Source organism: Acanthaster planci, linkage group LG03, assembly GCF_054643075.1.
Source record: "Acanthaster planci isolate LZ-2023a linkage group LG03, COTS_SCS, whole genome shotgun sequence".
Classification (NCBI taxonomy): domain Eukaryota; kingdom Metazoa; phylum Echinodermata; class Asteroidea; order Valvatida; family Acanthasteridae; genus Acanthaster; species Acanthaster planci.
This window is the reverse complement of record NC_141779.1, coordinates 7,485,274-7,506,990: the sequence shown is the minus strand read 5'-3', so window position 1 is coordinate 7,506,990 and position 21,717 is coordinate 7,485,274. Positions and strand designations below refer to the sequence as shown.

The 21,717-nt window shown below is 42.1% G+C and overlaps 1 protein-coding gene across 2 annotated transcripts in view; it reads right to left on the bottom strand.

The window, feature by feature from the left end:
* The window catches only part of LOC147799595 (uncharacterized), a 55,897-nt gene extending 34,426 nt beyond the window's left edge, over positions 1–21,471 (bottom strand). The window contains exons 1-2 of one of the 2 annotated variants that reach the window (XM_087134798.1): positions 21,024–21,471; positions 12,374–12,493 (exon numbers count right to left, since the gene is read on the bottom strand). In XM_087134798.1, coding sequence (XP_086990924.1) covers positions 12,374–12,493; positions 21,024–21,096 — 193 coding nt within the window. In that variant the 5' untranslated portion in view covers positions 21,097–21,471. Of the gene's footprint in view, positions 1–12,373; positions 12,494–12,757; positions 12,843–21,023 lie in introns of those variants that run through there. The other variant, XM_087134799.1, reaches the window with a different exon arrangement.
* Positions 21,472–21,717: the final 246 nt, after the last annotated feature.

Below are 21,717 nucleotides of genomic sequence, written 5' to 3'. Positions count from 1 at the left end.
TATGCAGTTTGATTTATTGCACGCAAAGTACTTCAATGCGTAATTGGTCAACAGAGGGCGCTTGTTATGCCCATGATCACTAAGGTGGAGTTCGGGCGGCCTGTTCTTGACACAGGTTTCTTGTTCTCACGCTCGAACGGCGAGAACACGACTCGGGAACACTGTTCCCAAAACAGAATTACACACCACCTCCTCGTCATGGTTTTACTGGAACACACGGAAAAACTCGGAAGATTTTGATTTTTAAACAGCTGTAAGAAATAGCGAGATGGCTTACAAAGCCGGAGACAATGGGGAGTTTTGCAAAATGAACAATATTAATTTTCCACAACATAGAAATGAATTTTCCTTTTTAAACAAAAAAGAATTCAGGCCAGTTACCCAATTAACCCTCGAAAAACGTAACGGACGCCGCCATTTTTCTTGTAGCACTACTGCCAGCGATAACCAGTTTCGAGCGGCCAACCCATGAATAATATATCGAGCTGTACATGAACGTACGAGAACAAGACGCCCGAACTCAGCCTACATAGCGGCGGGTTCAAACTTTTGGTGCCACTGTTGCTGAATGACTATACATAAAAGCTAGAACGCTGACTCAAAGTGATGCCTGCTCAAACTTAACATTTTTGTGCGGCATTTGTACGGCTATTCGCATATCTGCGTCTGTATTCTAAAACGATACGTCAAAAAACCGATACGTGAACAACCTGAACGCACAATCAGTAAATCAGCGTTTCACTTTGTTCTACGCCAAAAAATGCAATGTGCGCGCGTGTGCGCTGCATGCACATGAATTTTGCTGTAGATTCTATCGGTATCTGGTGCGCACGACAGCTGTTGCTCCAGAACCATCCACTCACTTAACACTGACTGAATTAAAGAAACGACTTTTAATTTCGCCACCAAAAGACATGCATACGAAGTCGGACGACCTTGCTCAAATGTTAGTAGCCTTGTCCAAGCCAGTGTCAGCGCTTTTGTCGCGGGGAGATTATAGGGCCCCATCACTGCAAACGAGCCACCGTGTACTATCACGGCTCACCAACCCCCGTAATATTTGACGACCACGCACCCGTGCACGATACAAAAATTGTCGCGTTTGCGTTCACGTTTACGTAATAGAGGTTCTGCATGGCAGCCATCTTTCTGGTAACTGCTTTTGTCGCGAAGGGATAGTACAAAAGGTCTAGGGCCTATTCGTCTGTATCCCTGTGGAACAAAAGCTCTTACCGGACAAATGGCTGCCCTGCAGAGCCTCTATACGTGCATCTAAACCCCCCCTATGGAAAGGCGCCTGGACGTGCACAGGTACGTGAATGCACTGTGCTATGTGCATGTAGGCCAACGATGTACGTTGTGTACGTCCGCATAGCTTGAACTGTGGGTTGGCTGTAGTGCTTGTATATGCTTGTTTAAAAGTTTAGATACGCGTCTTGCACAAAATGTACATCTTCCAATGAACACTCAATTAAAAGGAGAAAAATGATCAATCACACCCGGTAAATCTTTCAAAAGAAGTGTAATCGGTCATCATAAACAAGGTATGAAAAATCCCAGTTGTATAATCTTTGCACTTTCCGGAACTGTCCATTTCATATCAGCGAAATTTCATCGCATAATTTCAAACTTTCCGAAAAAAAAGTGCAGTTTTTCACGTTTTGATCCAACGTGAACTTCCCATCTTTCACGTATTGGACGTTCGTGCGAACAACTAGTACGTGAGAGACAACATGCTCGAAGAAATGACATCAGTAAGAGTCCACACTTTTTGCGTTCGCGTTCACGTAGAAAATGTGCACTTTTTGGGTGCGTTGAGTGCTCGATGCACCATTCCATATACGCTTATATAACACTTGCGAAAGTGTTGTGAATCCGTTAAAATAGTCGCTCCCGGGCGATTTTGACGGCTGAACCAACGCACACGTGTTATGTTAATGGGGTCGATTTTTGTGTCCATGACAGTAAAACGCATTAACGCACCGTGTACGCATTGCAACCAAAAGACGTACATGTAAAAAGGTACCTTTATTCAAAAGACGCCCTGCACTTAAATTCCTTGACGCAGCTGTTAAAGTCAGGGCGACACAGCAGGCTCTGCATGGGTACTAGTGTGCCAAATATTGTACAGGAATAAAGGAAGATACAGTGAAATGGGTATGGAAGAATTCAACGCATGAGTGGAATTAGCGAACTCATTTTTGAGAGTTGACCGTGCTAAACATTTTGGGCTATAGGGCCTAATTCTTGAAGCATTAGAGGAACGACACAACCTAATATAAAGAACTTTGGATCAATTATATGCCCTGGTGGGGTTCACATGTCTTCCAGAGGGCAATACAAATCCACGAGTCTATACGTGGAGCGGTATTGTTTGGTCTACTACATAAAGTGCGGGCTGTTTATCAATTACATCAGCTAGCCATTTGGCAACCTTTTACCGGTACGACAGGGTACAAGGTACATAAATATTATGTAACACTATGACTAAGAAACAGGCTAGAAATAATTAATTACTGCCAATGTCGTGACCATACGATAACTAATTTAAAAGAAAAGGGAATTCCACGGACTTCCAACCACTGTTACCAGGGAGCCCTAACAGTATCTATAGAACTCGGTTCCAGGTTGCCAGTAGGGCACTCTCTGAGCAATTTATCAACTTGCACAATTGGCACCTCTTCCGTTTGTCTGAGGTTTCGTTACACCACTATAGTAAACCCATCCATGCTAGCAGTTCGCTGCCTGCATAGGATGTGGTTACACCACTATAGTAAACCCATCCATGCTAGCAGTTAGCTGCCTGCATAGGATGTGGTTACACCACTATAGTAAACCCATCCATGCTAGCAGTTCGCTGCCTGCATAGGATGTGGTTACACTACTACTATAGTTAACCCATCCATGCTAGCAGTTCGCTGCCTGCATAGGATGTGGTTACACCACTATAGTAAACCCATCCATGCTAGCAGTTAGCTGCCTGCATAGGATGTGGTTACACCACTATAGTAAACCCATCCATGCTAGCAGTTCGCTGCCTGCATAGGATGTGGTTACACTACTACTATAGTTAACCCATCCATGCTAGCAGTTCGCTGCCTGCATAGGATGTGGTTACACCACTATAGTAAACCCATCCATGCTAGCAGTTCGCTGCCTGCATAGGATGTGGTTGCACCACTATAGTAAACCCATCCATGCTAGCAGTTCGCTGCCTGCATAGGATGTGGTTACACTACTACTATAGTTAACCCATCCATGCTAGCAGTTCGCTGCCTGCATAGGATGTGGTTGCACCACTATAGTAAACCCATCCATGCTAGCAATTCGCTGCCTGCATAGGATGTGGTTGCACCACTATAGTAAACCCATCCATGCTAGCAGTTCGCTGCCTGCATAGGATGTGGTTACACTACTACTATAGTTAACCCATCCATGCTAGCAGTTCGCTGCCTGCATAGGATGTGGTTGCACCACTATAGTAAACCCATCCATGCTAGCAGTTAGCTGCCTGCATAGGATGTGGTTACACCACTATAGTAAACCCATCCATGCTAGCAGTTCGCTGCCTGCATAGGATGTGGTTACACTACTACTATAGTTAACCCATCCATGCTAGCAGTTCGCTGCCTGCATAGGATGTGGTTACACCACTATAGTAAACCCATCCATGCTAGCAGTTCGCTGCCTGCATAGGATGTGGTTGCACCACTATAGTAAACCCATCCATGCTAGCAGTTCGCTGCCTGCATAGGATGTGGTTACACTACTACTATAGTTAACCCATCCATGCTAGCAGTTCGCTGCCTGCATAGGATGTGGTTGCACCACTATAGTAAACCCATCCATGCTAGCAGTTCGCTGCCTGCATAGGATGTGGTTGCACCACTATAGTAAACCCATCCATGCTAGCAGTTCGCTGCCTGCATAGGATGTGGTTACACTACTACTATAGTTAACCCATCCATGCTAGCAGTTCGCTGCCTGCATAGGATGTGGTTGCACCACTATAGTAAACCCATCCATGCTAGCAGTTCGCTGCCTGCATAGGATGTGGTTGCACCACTATAGTAAACCCATCCATGCTAGCAGTTCGCTGCCTGCATAGGATGTGGTTACACTACTACTATAGTTAACCCATTCATGCTAGCAGATCGCTGCCTGCATAGGATGTGGTTACACTACTACTATAGTTAACCCATCCATGCTAGCAGTTCGCTGCCTGCATAGGATGTGGTTGCACCACTACTATAGTTAACCCATCCATGCTAGCAGTTCGCTGCCTGCATAGGATGTGGTTGCACCACTACTATAGTTGACCCATCCGTGTTAGCAGTTCGCTGCCTGCATAGGATGTGGTTGCACCATTACTATAATTTACCCATCCATGCCTAGCAGTTCGCTGCCTGCATAGGATGTGGTTACACCACTATTGTTTACCCATCCATGCCTAGCAGTTCGCTACCTGCATAAGATGTTATCTGGCAAAGCTTGCCATTCTTATATTTTTTCTCAATCGGATATATATTCTTTGAGTCATTATTGGTGCTTGCCTTGGTCAAGATCATGATGGCCCATATGCAGCATTTACTTGCTGCTGTGGTGTGCTATCGACGGGGATCGCATTTGCCTATCAAAAAGGCTATAGGCCTGACGAATGTCCCATTTCATTGCTTGGAGAATGAAATGGTGTGCTCATGTGGACTGATATGTTTCCGACTGCCACGCCAAAAGTATGTTATAATGTTTCATGATTTTACCTCCGACATCCCCACATTTGTGTGTTGTTGTATATTGATATATTGCTTTGAGTTAGCCTAATGCCGGTTGATCATCATCAACCGGCATTAGGCCAACAGCCCATACAGGCCCAAGTTGCTGTTTTGGTGTGCTGTTAAGGAGGCTCATCTCAGCCTTGCTGCACGTCAAGGCGAATGGTCCATTTCATCTGTTAGTCGCTGAGATGGTGAGCTACGCGGTGATGCTGAATATAACTTTACCAGTTGGACATAATTTATTCTGAGTTGATACTTATGGTGTCGTATGTGTACACTTGTTACGTGTGACACAGCATGCATGGCTGTTACAGTAGATTCGATTACATACAATTTATGGTCCATCCTCTGTGCTATCCAACATCTTACGTTATTCAGTGTTCTCTGAAATCCAAAAGCCAAATAATCATAATAATCAGTTTATTAAAATGAAGGTCCAGTAATACACAAAGCAAAACTAACAGTCAATTGAAAACCTTGATGTCGGTTGCAGATCGGCTGGGGGTTCCCCATTACCTGAAGACAATATACATATTCGGGTTGGTGCATGTTTCATTTTTTTCCACACTGTCTGCGGTTTAGTTTCACTTTTGTTTCAGGATGCCACGTCACAAACGTGAAGGTTACAGACCAACTTCGTCAAACTGAAATCGACTACAGACTTGCAGTCAGTCAAGACGTCGCACCCCTGCGCACTTAATAACAGTTGCTCGGGAGACAGCCGAGTCACCTGTCAGGCCCGAAAAGGCATCCCAACCACGCAAGATGCAAGAAACGCCAGGAACACAAGAGGAGGAAACTGTTTTATCTATTGACAGAAAGAATTCAGGAGTATGTAACAGCCTCCGTAAAACACGTTATATCGGAACAAGTCAGTCATGCGGTGGAAGAAGAGCTAAAGAGGGCGTTTCAAGCAGATAGTGACGGAATGGTGCGTCAAGAAGATATCCAGTTCATCATAGGATCGGCTCTCACACAATGATACCACCGCCGTCTCCATGGACACCACAGAATCCTGAAGGAGAAGCACCTACTACAACTCCAGAACCAGTTCACTGCAGCAGTAATAACCAAGTTCCGACCATTACTGGACCAGGGCTGGGGCCGGGATCAGTTTCGGTTGAGCCAGCTCTATGGGAGACGCTGGATTTCGGACTGAGGCCGGGTCCTGGCGTTTCGCTAGGAGTTGGACAAGAGTTGGGTTTACCTGACAGGTGAGTCTTTGGGCATTGAGGATTCGGTTCCCATTTCGGCTCCACTGCCGCTAGACTTTGCCGTTAATAAAAACATTAAGAGGAAAATTTGGGCGAACGAGTATGTTGATTTGAGCTTGCTGCTCAATCCTTCACAAGCTGTACAAATAATATCGTGGTTCAGAATGTTTCCAGTATGAATAGTTCGTTGTGTTTAGTACCATCAAACAAAAAGCTGCCAAAAAGCATTAGCGACTGGATCTCTGCCTTTGCTATTTTTTCTTCAGTTTACACCCACAGGTTTACAACGGAGAGTGGCAAGCTCCTTAAGTATGGAGAACTAATTAGGCAAAAAAACAGAGCCGGAAAGGGTCAAACCTCCCTTAGCCCAGGACAAACCGGTAACGCCAATAAAGAAAAGCGTCAATGACACTGCTAAAGCTAAATATCTCATAGACGGTTTCACATTAAATTTTAGGATGGGTTTATCGGGTGAACAAAAAGTACGCACATTAAAGAATTTAAAATCTGCCTTTGACAATCCGGCGATACTATGTGAAATGTGGAATACGGAGATATCGAAGGAAGGACTTGCATGGACCTTTTCCGGAAAGACCACTTAGCAACTTTTGCATGAGCCCTATTGGCTTGGTTCCTAAAAACAGCGTGGGTCCTTTCGGGTTATAATACATCTTGCCCTAGTTACAGCTCATTTACGGTATACCAGACAGTAAGGCAACAGTGAACATGCGTCCAGGGACGATGCTATTCGTATTTCAAAGAAAGTTGGGGAGTAATGTGTGCTTTTAAACTTGATATTAAGTTTGCTTTCAAGATCATCCCAATTCATCCGGACCATCACAGTTTACTAGGTTTATCGTGGCAAGGCCAGTTTTATTACGACAAAAGTCTTCCTATGGGTTGCCGCCCCAGTTGTGCTATATTTTAAGAATTCAGTACAACGATAGAGTGGATAGCAACGAGGGAACTGAAACGCGCAGGCATACTTCATCTTCTCGACGATTTTTTTGCTCATTTCCAGCTATTTTTAACAAGGTTTGCAGAATTTAAAGGATTTTCAAATGCTTTGTCACAAGTTAGGCATTCCTTTAGCACCTGAGAGAACCGAAGGGCCAACAAGATGTCTTACATTTCCCAGGATCGAGTTGGATATCATGGTTATGTCAGCACGGTTACCAGCCGAAAAATCAACAAAAGCCACGGATATAACCAGCGACGTACTGAACAAGACTAAAGTCACATTACGGGAACTACAGTCAATCATTGGTTTTCTAAACGTCGCATGCAGAGTTGTGGTCCAGGCAAGGCATTTTTTAGGTTGATAAATTTGACGATAGGAATTTGGTGCCCGTGGCATTACATTAGGTTAACAGCACTGGCTAAGTTAGATCTGCATGCCTGGTTGCTGATTTTAAGACAGTTTAATGGGGAAGCACTTTTCCCGTCTGACCAGTGGTTTTCTGGTAAGGCATTACATTTATACACTGATGCTGCAGGTTCCCTGGGGTACTGCGCGGTCTGTGATAAACAATGGTTTTAATGGTCAATGGCCAACATCATAAGCCGAGGGAAATATTCTAATTAAGGAGGGCTATCCAATTGTAGCTATGGTATATGCCTGGGATCATCTGTGGGCTAACCAAAGAATGCTACATGCTGATAATGAAGCTTTGGTTAGCATAATTAACTCGAACACAGCTAAAGAGGTGGAAGTCGTAGCTCTGTTACTAAATTATGTAATAAAGTGCATGCTGGGTAAGATTTGAAGCTTAGCATGTTGGAAGTTACATGAGATGTAAGCTCATTTTGGAAGAGGCGTGGTTCTTAGAAGAGCCTAGGAGTGTTGACTCTACGTTTCTGCCGTCCTCGAGGGCTGAGTTATTAAGGTAATCCGGATGCAGTGGAGCGTGGAACGGGGTTCGCGGGTTGCGTAATTGCTGCGCGTGCACTAGGGCATGAAGGTGTCGGATCCTGTGGTGGCGCGGGGATGCATGTTAAATTGGCGGGAAACCCTGGGTTCGGGTAGAGGGGTCCCTTATGCCAAGGGGGGTGTGGCTTCGGGTAAAGAAGACCCTAACACCTGGGGTGGGTGGTATGGGTTTTGGGTATAGAGGACCCTACTGCCCGGGGAGGGAGTCGTCTTGGGGTGCTTGTCGTGGGCACCAGATGTCGCTGAGCTTGAAACCGATGTCCTGGGCACGGTGTTGTACCGGAAAATCTCAATGGCTTCTTGGATTCGAGGAAGTTCAACACAGAAAGCCTCAGTTTCGATGCTGATATGTACAGACGGCGCCAATGTGAAATCCCTCCATTTAGAGATTCCCTCTCGCTGCCGCTGATACTAATAGCCTTATTTGTATCTCATTTATTTGAGTCTAAATACGCACCCGGTACCATCTATACGTATGTATCAGTGATTAACTTTATTCACAAACTACATAATATGAGTGAGCCCAGCAACAGTGTTGTAGGCCTATGACTCGAGTCCAGGAGTTGGACTCGAGTCTCATTTTTCATGACACGGACTCGACTCGAATCACATTGGATAATGACTCGGACTTGAGCTTGGTCACTCGTGACCCCAGTCATGTATTTTCATCAAAAATCATATTTACCGTATACGTATACGCGAAGATTAATTTGTACGCACCTGGTTTGCATGCGTGGAGCGTCGGCGCGTTGCAAATTTTCCACTTCGCCCATTAATGTATGGCTAAATATCTACTGATGAGTCAACCAGACGCGTCATATTCCGTATCCACAAACTGTGCGGCGGTAATCAGACTATGCGCTGGGTGCACATTTTTTATTTACACGCGAGTATGGACGTACATATCAGCCTCATAGTCTCCAGAACCAGTCGCAAATATGAACACTTTTAGCGAAATGTCCAGGCTTGCGTGTAAATAAAAAATGTGTTGCCTGCGCTGGGCGTGACTGTGAAAGGTTTTTTAATACCCTCATCTTCGGCTCACGCATTCTCCTAAGCCTGTCTTAAATGTACTTTAAAAGCGGCCCAACACTTCATTCCCTAAATATAGAAATAAATGAAGATACTGGTGGATGAATTTCATAAGCATAAAAGTACCCATAGCTTTTGCAATGTACCGGTATGTAATTAATAACTGATATCGTGAGAGCGAATGAAATCCTGCATACCATGAAGATAGATGGTAAAAAGCAACGGTCGACCAACGGATCCCTTCGGTACACCGTGATTCAATTTGACAATATCGGATTTAGCTAGCATTACCAACACAGACCAGCTGATGACGGTCACTCAAATATGATTTGAACCAATCAAACGCACGACCAGAAATAGCAAAAGTTGATAAGGTGTTAAGTAATATGTCATGATTGCCAGTGTCAAACGCTGCGGACAAATCTAAAAGAACTTCAGCAGTGAGTCTACCGACATCCATTTGTGACAAAATGCGATCAGATAGATTGATTAAAAGGGTTTCAATGCTACAGTTGACACGGTAGGCCGACTGCCGATCATTATACAAGTTGTTTGCGTAGATGTGATCGGTTAATATGGAGAAAACAACAAGTTCAAGAAGCTTTGACAAATATGGTTAGTTTGACTCTGGACGGTAGTTCTGTCATAATTCTTGGTCAAGGCTTGATTTCTGCATCACGGGATGCACATTCACGATCTTCAACGCAACTGGTACCTTGCCGTCGCGGAGACTGAGAATAACAATCTTTGCAATGACGGATGAAAAAGCAGGAGCACAATTCTTGACAATTTTCGGGCATGGGATCAAGATCACAGGATTTTACAGGACTGGAGCGAATCAAAGCTACAATTTCCTCAGGTGTAATAGGCTCAAGAAAGTCCATAACGGCAGACGTCTGCGCTGGTTTATGAGACATTCTGATGCAACAGAGGGTAAACGAGCAAAAATGTTGTCGATCTTGGTGGCGAAGAATTGACTTAAAGTCTTTGCGATAATGTTGCTGTTGCCAAAGCAACACGAAAAAGTCGCTTAGAATCGCAGTAACAGTCGTGAATTAACTGGTTGTAATGAGCATGCTTTAATTTGCAAACCAAGGAAATGACGCATTGTCGTTGCTCACGATATAACTGGCGATGTATTTCGAGTCTGGAAAACACCACTTGCGTTCAAGTTGTCTACGTTTCTTTGCCTCTCCAGAGCTATCTCATTAGTGTACCAAGGAGTGCGAACCTTGATGGATTTTATTTTGGCAGGTGCATGAGTGTCCAAGAGCTCTGTAAGGACGAGATTGTATTGGTCAACGGCTTCTTGGACGGAATCAGAAATGGCTTACAAAATATCATGCACAAGGAGATCACTGGCAAAGTCTTCCCTGTTAACTGCTCTGATGTTCCTTACAGTAGTTTGTGTACGAGTTGACTGCAGTTTTCGAATTTTCAGAAGACAAGAAATGGCTGAGTGATCGGAGGTACCCAGCAAAAGTTGCAAATCTGAAAAAAAATGCGTATATCGGAGTATCGCGTGATGAAGGCATCCTAGATATGTCCACGCTCGTGAGTAGCAAATTGAATATTCTGGAGGAGACGGTTTGCATTTAGAAGGTCGGTGAACCTTCTGGTGTTCGATGCCTCAGGATTATCGAAATGAATGTTAAGGTTGCCACAGATCACAAGTGGCGCGGCTCTATATTCGAACTTTTGCTGTCCACCAGAAGTACGAATTCGTCTTAAAATAACAAAAGGAAGCTGGCTACATGGTGTTTGATAAATTATAAGGCTGTTACTATTTGAGGTCATAGTAACAGATAGATCCTCAACAAGACTGGTAATTGGTGGAAGTAGTGTTGACATGAATGTCCAATTCCTTACGAAAGTGTACACCCACTCCGCCCCCTTGCTTGTGGGTTGTAGGTTTGTGCTTAAAAAGGTAACCACAAGGGGTTAAATCGTCAATGATTGCTTCATCAGAGTCAGCCTAGCCATGTTTCGCAAACATGAACATTGTCAAACTTGTTAGCAGCAACAAAGTCTTTAAATTCTGTCGATTTATTACGAAGAGAGCGTACATTGAGCAAGCAGGAACTGACATGATCGTCTTTGCAGATATTGACATGAATCAGGTTCGGATGAAATATGTTAGGCTGTGGTGATTTTTGTATGAAATCAGGGTGAAACCATCAGAAGGGATGGGGTTACCAATGGTCACCCTGACCGGGAGAGCATGTTTATGTTTCGTACGCATACTATCCTTGTAAGCACGCTGGGTATACCTGCAATGTGTCATCCTGATGTTGTGCGTCGTACACTGGTTCCTGAGTAGTTCAGAGGTTGACGGAACACGGCACTCTTGTTCGCAGGTGTGTGGTGACAATGGGCAATTGAGATCAAAGAGAAAGTGCCGATTGTATGAGCGGGTTACATACGTACTGACAGCTGGTTGCTGCGCAAAGGTGGCTTCAGCAGAATTTGGCAATGACAAAGAGTTGGTTTCCGCAGCAGCAGCTAACAATACAGCCAAATGATTCTGGAGAGCAGCTGTGTCCAGTTCCTCTTGGTTTGTCCAGGATAACTCAAGCAGAGAGACGATGACAAAGGGTCGCTAGAGCTATGGCGTTGACAATCGAGATCCGTGTCCCAAGAAGCCGGACGATGACAAGATATCAATCGAATCCAGAGCACTTACAATCAAAGGAGACAGTCGCAGGGTGGTCAGATGATCAAAAGCAACCACATGGTGCAGAGAGTAATAATAAGTTAAAGTAACAGAAGACACAATAAATGATAAGAAGACCAGAGAGCAGAAAGTGGAGCTGCCAGACACGCTACACACAAAATTTATGACATCATAGCTTAACATAGGCCTAAATCACAACTAGGCCTATAACCGGAAAAAAGGTGCTTGTTATGTTTTGTATGTACCAGTTTCGCACAAATCCAGTAATTTTGTATTATTTGCTGCCCAGTTTGTCCCTATAACACTAGAAATCAAACCTCATATCAAGGGCGGAGATTTTTAAGTGAGGATGGAGGAGGGTGGAAGGATTAAATAGTGAATCTGTGAGCCAGGTATACATACTAGCACACGCACCAAAATGCGTTGTGTGATGCACTTGCAACTCCATTACTAGAGGGCGCATTCCAATCATGTTGAGGAAACAGGACTGTTAGACGGGCAACTTATTACACGGTTCTTTTCTTCAAAAGAAAAAACGTGTACGACAGTCTGTGGAAACGATTAAAGCAGGGGGCACTAATCAAAATCTCTGTGCGTGTATCGTCAAAGTATGTTCAATTAAACTTGTAATGGTGACACCTATCCTGTTTTCATTTTTCCTTGTCTCTTCCCCATTAATAGGAGGGGGCAAGATTTGATCCGAAAAGCCACTGTTGTAGTCATAATTATGTAAGCAAAACATGCATACCTTTCCATGTTGTCTGTATTGTACAAACATCCTGTCCTGGTTCGCAAATTTCGTCAGTGGTTTTTAGACACTCACTTGAACCTCCATAGCTCTCACAGTAGTGACACTTAAGAGAAACCCCTAAAACAATAAAACATTAGAGACTTTGAGAAAACAGCTCTCTGCATACCGGTAATTAATTTTGGCTCAACTTTAAAAATTAACATGTGGAAAGGATCTCTGATCGGTACTGAATAGTGCTTGTGCAAAACAAATATTAAAAAAAAGAAACTTTACAAAAGTCAAGTTTGACGTAAAATTCTTTATAGATCTTCCAAAATTCATTGCATTAAAAACACCCGCATCCCTATGAGCTCATCAGGTCCTCCTCAAGTCGCAACCTACATGTACATGTATTTCCCACATGCGATGATAATTGGAGGCCTGGCTTCCAGCCTATCCCAACATCGCCCATAACTGCACGCAAGAATACACCAGACAACAGTCAACTTAATTGATTTCGTCAGCGCAAGGTGAGTACACTACGTCTTGAGTTACGGGACACAGTATTAAGGACTGCGTATATCTGACTTTCAACATGGACCTAATAAGGTTTCCTTCCTCACAAGTCAGGATGATGCAAATGTAATATCAGATGATGCTCTGGCATCCTTTAACCTATGGAGCAATTTTATTTTGGTGCGCAACGTCTTACACGCTGGTTGGGGGTCGTATGACGTCACTTGAGCCGACGATGAGATTCCCCGCATTCCACACGGATCAGCGCGGTCTTCGTATTACTGTCTCGGCAAGTGAGATATGGAAGTTTAGAAGAGTGGACTGATAACATATCAATTATGACACTTACCGGTTTCTTGTTACCAAACACCGGTAACACAGATGTAAAATAACCAACCTTTTCAAATTACTAATTTGTAAAGGATGGTGTAAATTTTATTAAGCTTCAGGTATCATGAAAAAACATATAATTTCCTAAATGTCCAATGTACGACCTGAAGATACAGTCCACTTTTGTGGGTATGTCTTTACTGGGAACATTATAATGAACGAAGCTTGGCGAACAGAGTACACTATTAGACTAAACAAACATAATTTAATGTAACCAAAACTTATTACACAAATCAAGGTGAGATATGCCCGACGACAGGATGACGACCGCTGACTTGAGTGGGCCACGCTTTCGCCTTACATAAGCTTTCAGCCTTAATTTATGCGAAGTCACATGCCACGCGGGCGTAGGCTAAATAGTTACATAACAATACTATGGAACATAAGGTTTTATACGCATAATTTTTTTCTGAAGATTTGGTGAATAAACCCAAGGAGGAACAATTTATTTTCTTAAAAGAACCTCAATATTCTTCATCTTACGGAATATGGTATTACAAAGGAACTGTCTGAAACAGGCTGCAATTAAGCTACGGCCAGCATGATTCCCACGTATTCCCAATCGACGTAGTTCTGGCTAAGAAAAAAATTCAGATGCAGCCGGACTCGTCTGCTTTATCGGCTTTTCGATAGGAAAATCTCAAGACATAGTCTTGTGGGTTTTTTTTAGAACAGTTCCTGGCAGTTTAAATTTAAATGTAAATGTTTACGAAATCTAACCGTTTACCTGCATATTTTGTCAAGGTCTGTGACATAAAATTTTGCTTTGATGGGCTTTCAAGCTGAGGTTGTACAATCGAGGACATGGCAAACCATAGGCCCTACACGTAGAAGCTATTTTGAGCTTTATAGGACTAGATTTCTACATGTATTATAATAGTATTTGGTTTTATCCAGTCGCCACGCTGACGATGATGTTCTCGGTGGGCGGATGCAGGTATGTCAGTAATGATAACATTATTCCATTCGCATAAACAAACCAAGAGGGCTAAAACATATGTATAGATGACGGAAATGCAGAACATAATTCAAGCTAGAAGCATCACTTAACCAGTAAAGTGTAATTACTAACAGAAAATACAAGCTAAAGAATCAAAACAAGTTATTTACAATATTTCCCGTTCCATATTTGGATAGGATACATCCTTCCGTGTAAACTTTCAGTCGACAGAACATAATGATATGGGTTGGTTATCATGTTTCTGATTTGACACTGGGTCTAGTTCCCATACCGCACTCTCCATTAAGCCACTGCAATGGTTTTTCCGTATCGGTTCACAAGATGCAAAGGGGACTAAACGATGCAGAAAATATACTGGAACTACTCATGGCTGCTTCAACGCAAGTACCCCTGGTTTAAAGTTAATGACTAGACTGGAGCATTTTGACGCGTGTTGTGCTTATAAACCTTTATCCATTATCCAATAGTTAAATGAAATGTACAAATCTGTGTATGTGGAACGTCTGAGTATACCAATAAACAGTACCGCAATATTACGGTGTATGCCTATTTTAAAAAGGACATTATGTTGATGAAAATTTTACCACCTACAAAATATTAAGGACTGGAAGTATTATATTTCTACAGCTGCATAGTTTTTTCATGGAGGAACTCTGCTTGGTATCTCATTACCCTTAAACCTTGTCATTTTGACCAACACCACGTCCATTTTTCCATTTCTCCGCCAAACCCTAATGTTGTAACATATCACGTACAGCATTCTGTCATCAAGAATCCATACAGGCGGGTAGGCTAACGACACAGGCCTCAGGCTATGAGGCTAAGAGGCATAAGTAATTTTCTTTTCTTTTTAAATTCGATAACATACATTTTGTTAATATGTTTATTGAATTAAATAGATTCTCCCGCAGTGACGTTCGTCTGAAATACAGAAAATTTTGTCCAGTATTTAAATAACGCTATTAACAGGCTGTATTCCGTTCTCCAATTGCGATTAAATGATAAGTGAAACGTCTCCCCGAAGGGTTTGTTCTCATTTTTTAAAATTTATTTTCACTGAGCAAAGGTTCCTGGAGGTGCATTGTAAGAAAGCGACATACATTCCCTGAATTTTACTTTGTTATTTTTAAACACCTCCCAAAAATATAACCAATATCTTCCTGTCTGTTAAGAATTAAATGTATTATTTCCCAAATAATTGTTTCTTCGTTTATCAGGCAATCGCACATAATACATTCGTTCAGAAAGTGCGTCCGATAAGACCAAGCCACGTTTTCATGGGGCACGCACATTGATTTGGTTTTGGTATAGATGACTACCTTGATCCGCTCCATGATGTCGAGTGAACAAATCGAGATACAGTGACCCGACTAATAACTGCGAAGTCTTCGCTACAGTAAGTGTAATGAAGGAAAAAAATTGCGACAAGGTATCCATCGGTTCCAGTTCATGTTCAGTTGACTGAGAGACTTGTTTTCGATAGAAGTGGAGTTCCTAATGCTGCAGTGCTGATAAACACGTATGCTGCAGTTTTGGTAAACATGGGCTGTTAAGTGACATTTGGTTTTCTGCAATAGAGAATTTCGTTGCAACGCTTTAATACTCTGGATCTAGACCAGTCTGGAGAATAACATGCACTGATGCAATGACCCAAGGGCATTAAAACGATGTTTACATCTTTCCTTGATTATTGATGCGTTTTTTTGATGCCTCACGGCAATCTTTGGCCAATAAAATTAGCAGTTTATTTATATCTGTAGAAGCTCAGGCTCTGAGAAATAGAGCTGCTCTCTGCAAAGGAAACGAAAACAATGACTTTTCCAAGAGTCGTGATGCAGAGCAATGTTCTGATGATTTGGCCATACCCTGAACTACCTCGCTGAAAAAATACACAAATCTTGCATGTTCGTCGAGTTCGACGCCATTTCTAAACTGGCATTATTAAAACAGTGCACTGTAATTTCTTTACATATAAATCAGAGGACACGAAATAGGCAACTTTCTTTTTCAATATTATTTGTTTGCCCCCTCCCCGTTCAGAATAACCCATCACTCCTTAAACGTACGATTCCTCCTAAGGTCACACATTGATGATAATAAGTCTGTCGATTTGTCACAAAAGTTAACATTGCATATTTACATTTATCTTCCTTGCTGAAGTGATGTTGTGAGAACAGTTTTGACACTGAAAACACAACAAAACAAATTCTAACTGGGGATTCCCGCAAGTCGTTGGCGTAATACTTGGATCTCTTGCGCAGTTAGATTTCTCGTCAGTTAGGGCCTACCCGTCAAAAGACTCACTTTTACATCATCCACCGATAATGTATTACGTGTAAGCAATAATGTATTACGTGTAAGCGATAATGTATGACGTGTAAGCGATAATGTATTATGTGTAAGCGATAATGTATTACGTGTCGACGGATAATGTAGTTAGAAAGAAAACCTTAATCGATATAAAATAGGCCGCCCTATCACTTTCGACAGATGTGCTAACGAACATTATCGGTAACATTTGTAATGCGCACATGAGCTCAAGACTTGTCTCAAAATATGCCCGTGGTAGGGGGCTGAACTTGCCTCACTGGTAGGCAGGCCCATTAACCTTAAACCATAGAACATTTTGGGTTTGGATCAAGATTATGGCCCAATGCACTTTCTGTGTTTTTCAAAATATTGATTTTCTCTTTTGAACGACGTGAAAAAGAATATGATACCCTGTAATTAATAAATTTGCTTTTTTGCATTTTCTTTCCTTTATACAGCTTAATACGACTTTCCACATTGCGCTAATGGCGCACAACAGTTTAAAATGTTAAGAACGAATGCTCATAAATCTAGTGACGTGCCAGCTAATTTGTTAATTACGCATCACATATGTTTTGACTTGTCCAATCGCGTAGCTGCGCGACTCCTGGGCACGACCGGCAGCGTCTTGGATGGTCATCCGACATTATACAACACATGAACTTTCTAAGAGGTAAACGCCACGCGATCGTATTAACGTTATCCATCGATACTAATAGACCGATTGTGTCTGCTAAATCACGTAGTGGGTACCAACCACTAATCTCCATCATAAAGAATGGATAGACATCGCGTCCAAAACGCGTCAAGCGTATGCGTATTTTCAAGAGGGCAAATAACAAGCGTTGCGAATTTTATTGAGTGTACTTTCAAACAGACACTTTCAAAAACTGTTTGAGGTACTATATTGAACTTAAGTCGTCACATTTCTAAGAAAAGCTGAATTTTGCACCTGTTATGGAAAATGTTCGAAAGAATAATGGTTGCGGTGTGCGCAGCAGTGAATTGCCGGAGATAAATTGTGAATCGAGTTTGGAAGGAACATCTTTTGATATGTGAGTCGCACTTTCAGAACATTTCTGCATACCTTGTACTGTATAATAATGCTTGACTTAAAGCCTATATAGTAAGAAATTTATGACAGTGTATCGAGCCTATCAGGCTCAGCTCAGTATATGAGATTTCCCTATATCGAAGATGGAACCGTTGAAATATTACTTATTAGCAATGTTTCTAAACTGAATGATTACTATGTCGTTTATTTTCCCCAGGTTACACCGGAAATATCTCCAAGAAAGCCATGATTTGGGTTTGTAGGATGTGCAGACGCATTGAACCAAAATTGTGTGACAGACGATGCGATATGAGTGACCTAATTCTTCTTCGGGGCAGAGATGAAACCGAAGCGGGACACATAGAGCTGACTTTCTGTTGATGAAGCAACAAACGAGGAAATTCAAAGTCAACGCAATGAAAGAAACATTGTCTAAATAATAAAATTAGTCGTTCTCAGTTAAGACTGACTTTTTCATTTCTGAACGTAGTTGGTAAATGTTAATCTTTGGTCAAGTTGTGAACTAAAGTTATAAAATTTGATTTAAAAGTGTCTGTGGTAACTTAGAAAGTAACTTAGTTTGGCTGTTCAGTTATAGCTGCGCTAATTTTGGGTATACAGAAAAAATTCTCACAATTCTGTCTGTCACGTGTCGGTTTTCAATAAATTTATTCAATATACGAATAAATATCTGTACAACTTTTCCTGTAAGCGAGTAAAATTGAAATTAAGACTTTGAAAAAAAAATGGTTAATTTATTCCGCATGTGCAGTTCATTTTCGAGCAGACAAAAACAGTTTTTCGTGCAAGCAGAGACGACGTTATACCTCGTACAATACCGAAGGGCAGAAGCATAGATGAATTTCGAGAGGAACAAAATACGACACCAAGAACAACACACAATTTTCCTCCATTAGTAAGATTTTTAAATAACGGTAAATCTCAGGACAGTATTAAAAAGTGGGTTTTACAGACCCTTATAACAACGAAAAAATCTAAATTGCAAAATTTTTGTACTAATTCCATCAACAAATTTTTAATACAAAATAAGTTTCTGATACAAAAATATAGCACCAGATTAAAAATTCACCCTTAATTCATTGATTTCAAGCATTCATTTTGAATCCGTCGGATAAAACTTTTAATAATCAGGTCATTTTGAATCACCCCAAAATCCTATCGATCTAACGGTGCATGAAAATTCAAAGCCATTTTGTATCCATTTTTAATACCATGGTATATCGAACACGGGGTTGATGATTTTCTGTTAGATTGTACCGAAACACTTTGCTTTGGTGGACGCCGTATTTATTGATATTTAATACCCACTATGGGTCACATGACATGGCGGGATCAATCGATCTATAGGTTGCGTTTGCGCGGTTACTCCTGTTAACACGAGTAGGACGCGTACGCGTTACACTTCGGTTCAGGAGTATACTCCCCTCTAACGAGAGTACAATCTCGCTGACCCTCGGGTCGTACTCCAGCCGTACTCCACCCCATACATTCTCGGTTAGAAATGCACTACAAATTGATAAAACAGCATCGCACAATTCACGATACATTATCGGTTGGTGGCATGTTATTCGTTGGCTATTAGGCCTAATGTACGTTATTGTTACGGTATAGCACTAAAGCGACTACACCAAGTTTAACACAACATAGTTAGTTATAACTGTTAATTCCAAGTGGCATACGCTGCAAACGAAACGGGGTACAGATAGTTCCCATTGTACACCATCTTGATAGGAAAATTGCAACTGCGTATACAGCCAACAGGTGCGTGTGCGCGCGGTGTGCAAAATGTTCGAAATTCGCCCGCGTGCTGACCCAAATGTTCGAAATACGGCGCAGCCGATGAGCGTCACAAAAATTCAAGTGAAGAAAACAATGTCAATGTACGTGGCAATCTGTAGAAAGTTACGTCATTTTGAGAAAGACCTATGTTGACCTTTTAAACCCTTCATCGGTCATCTGTCGACCAATCACATGCTACAATTTATGTTCGACATGCGTGTAAAAAGTCCGACAGGCGTGCACGTGCGTATTATGCTCGCATGCAGCTGCAACATACAGTGTGGCATCGAGGAGAATCACCCAAGTGCACATGTGGATGAGTCTGACCGGATCGGTCTCCGCTCCGAGCATGAACAAAGGAGGGCGTGTTTTTAATTGAAAATGGCAGTCATTGGTAGGATCTCACCGCTTTGGCGCGCACGTTCTTTGCGTGTGAGCCGAACGCGTGCAGGACTCCAGTTAGAAAACTTTTCACCAGCCTGTCTTTCGCTCAATGGTGAGGGTGCACTTCAACTAAGGGACGATTTTAAACTCTTCCAAACAACCCCAGTATTTACATGAGTAGTGTTTCTAAGAGCATTGTATAATTATACACAGTTTGGCAGGACTCCAACAAGAGGACACCTTTACATACATCCCGATTGGACTCTGATAATGATGTCAAAAGCAATTCTTTGCTAGAAGAGTGCGCGCTTCACAGCCATTCACTGACTGACTGCGAGTGTTGGCTAGTTTCATTGTTACGCAACGATTGAATGTGCCGACATTAATTATATACAATTTAGCAGGACTCCAGCAAGAGGACGCACGTACATCGTCCGAAAAAAATCTTAACACATTGAGAATTTTCCTATATAATTGACAAAAAAATGTTTGCCACGTCTTCCTATCAGCATACCGAATCTTAGGTATAGTATGCCATCGAAGCCCGTTTTCATATCATGAGGATTATCACCGAGCTTGGCACAGAATATTCAGTCTACGATATGCATTTCTCATTCCCAGCATGACACTGATGTATTTTCTTTTACATAGCAGGGCGTCGATATCCATGGGCAAGAGACGTGTGCAGCGCAATTCAATTAACACAAGGATAGACCGTAACGGGATCGATCAGGCCAGAAACTTGGCTTGGGGCTCTAACACGATACTTTATTGCTTTAAAGGCGTATTGTGTCCATCGATATTTTCAAACACAGGTGAAATGACCCTGTATAACAGTGTTTGCCGGTCACAACATTCCATAGTATTAAAATCTTTCAAGCGGAAAACTTAATTTTTATTTGAAAACCCCTCTTATTTGAAAACCCCTTGTTATATGTTGAACATTTCCTGAATCATATGAATTTTGGAATAAGCTGGTTACGTAACGAGTTGGCTAAAATGAACAAGTAGTTGATTTTCCCCATAGGAGCTATGTGTTTCAAGGTAGAATTGTTTTCAGTCGCAAACGAAAGTGCTATCTAGTTTAGTCTCTGCAAACAACAGACGAACTAACCCTGTAAAAAATCTCCCAATGGCGTGGATTAAAAAATTAACCTTATTCTGTAATAATTCCACACGAAAATACATACACGAAGTGATCAATGCATCTGTAAATTCGGACTGAATTTCGAAAGATAAAGTAAACAACTTACCTACTGGAAGGCAAAATGTTATAGCCAGAAAGACAGCAGCAATATACGTGAATGGGGGCATGATTTTAGTCATTTATGCCCATCATTTAAGTCATTCAAATTCCGTCGTCAGTGTGCTTCCATCAACTTCTCTCCACTGTCAAACTGGTCTTCATTCTATTCACATAGACAGTCTACTACATTTATGCCATGTCTTGCAAGGCATCACGTCAAGGGTCACACAGTATTCGACGTGGTCAATCCAAATATCACCGATGAATAGAGGTTTGCAGGGAGTTCCAGTTCATGTATACATTTGGTACATATACACGGGTAAAAATTACCGCCCAAAATAATCGACTTTCTCAAGGCATCGATCGGGTGTGTTTGCGATGCGTGGAGAAAGGATGCTTGTTAAGTGGGCACAGCTAAGTACATGTATGTAGCGCCTCATCCGAAAGACCCTACAACTAGTCATGAATTATATATGACCGTGTTGTGCGTAGTCGTCTTCGTGTTGAGAGAGCAGTCATCACTGCAGTGGCGTCATTGCCTACGGATAACTTTTGGATTGCATTTTTATTATGCATGGCGCTCACCCCTAGCCACTGTTGTTGAAAGAATTCAAACAAGACACAATGATGATGATGAGATCAGTTTTAAGTTAGTTATTTTATCACTACTTCATATGTTTAGGCTACCTGGAACATACCTG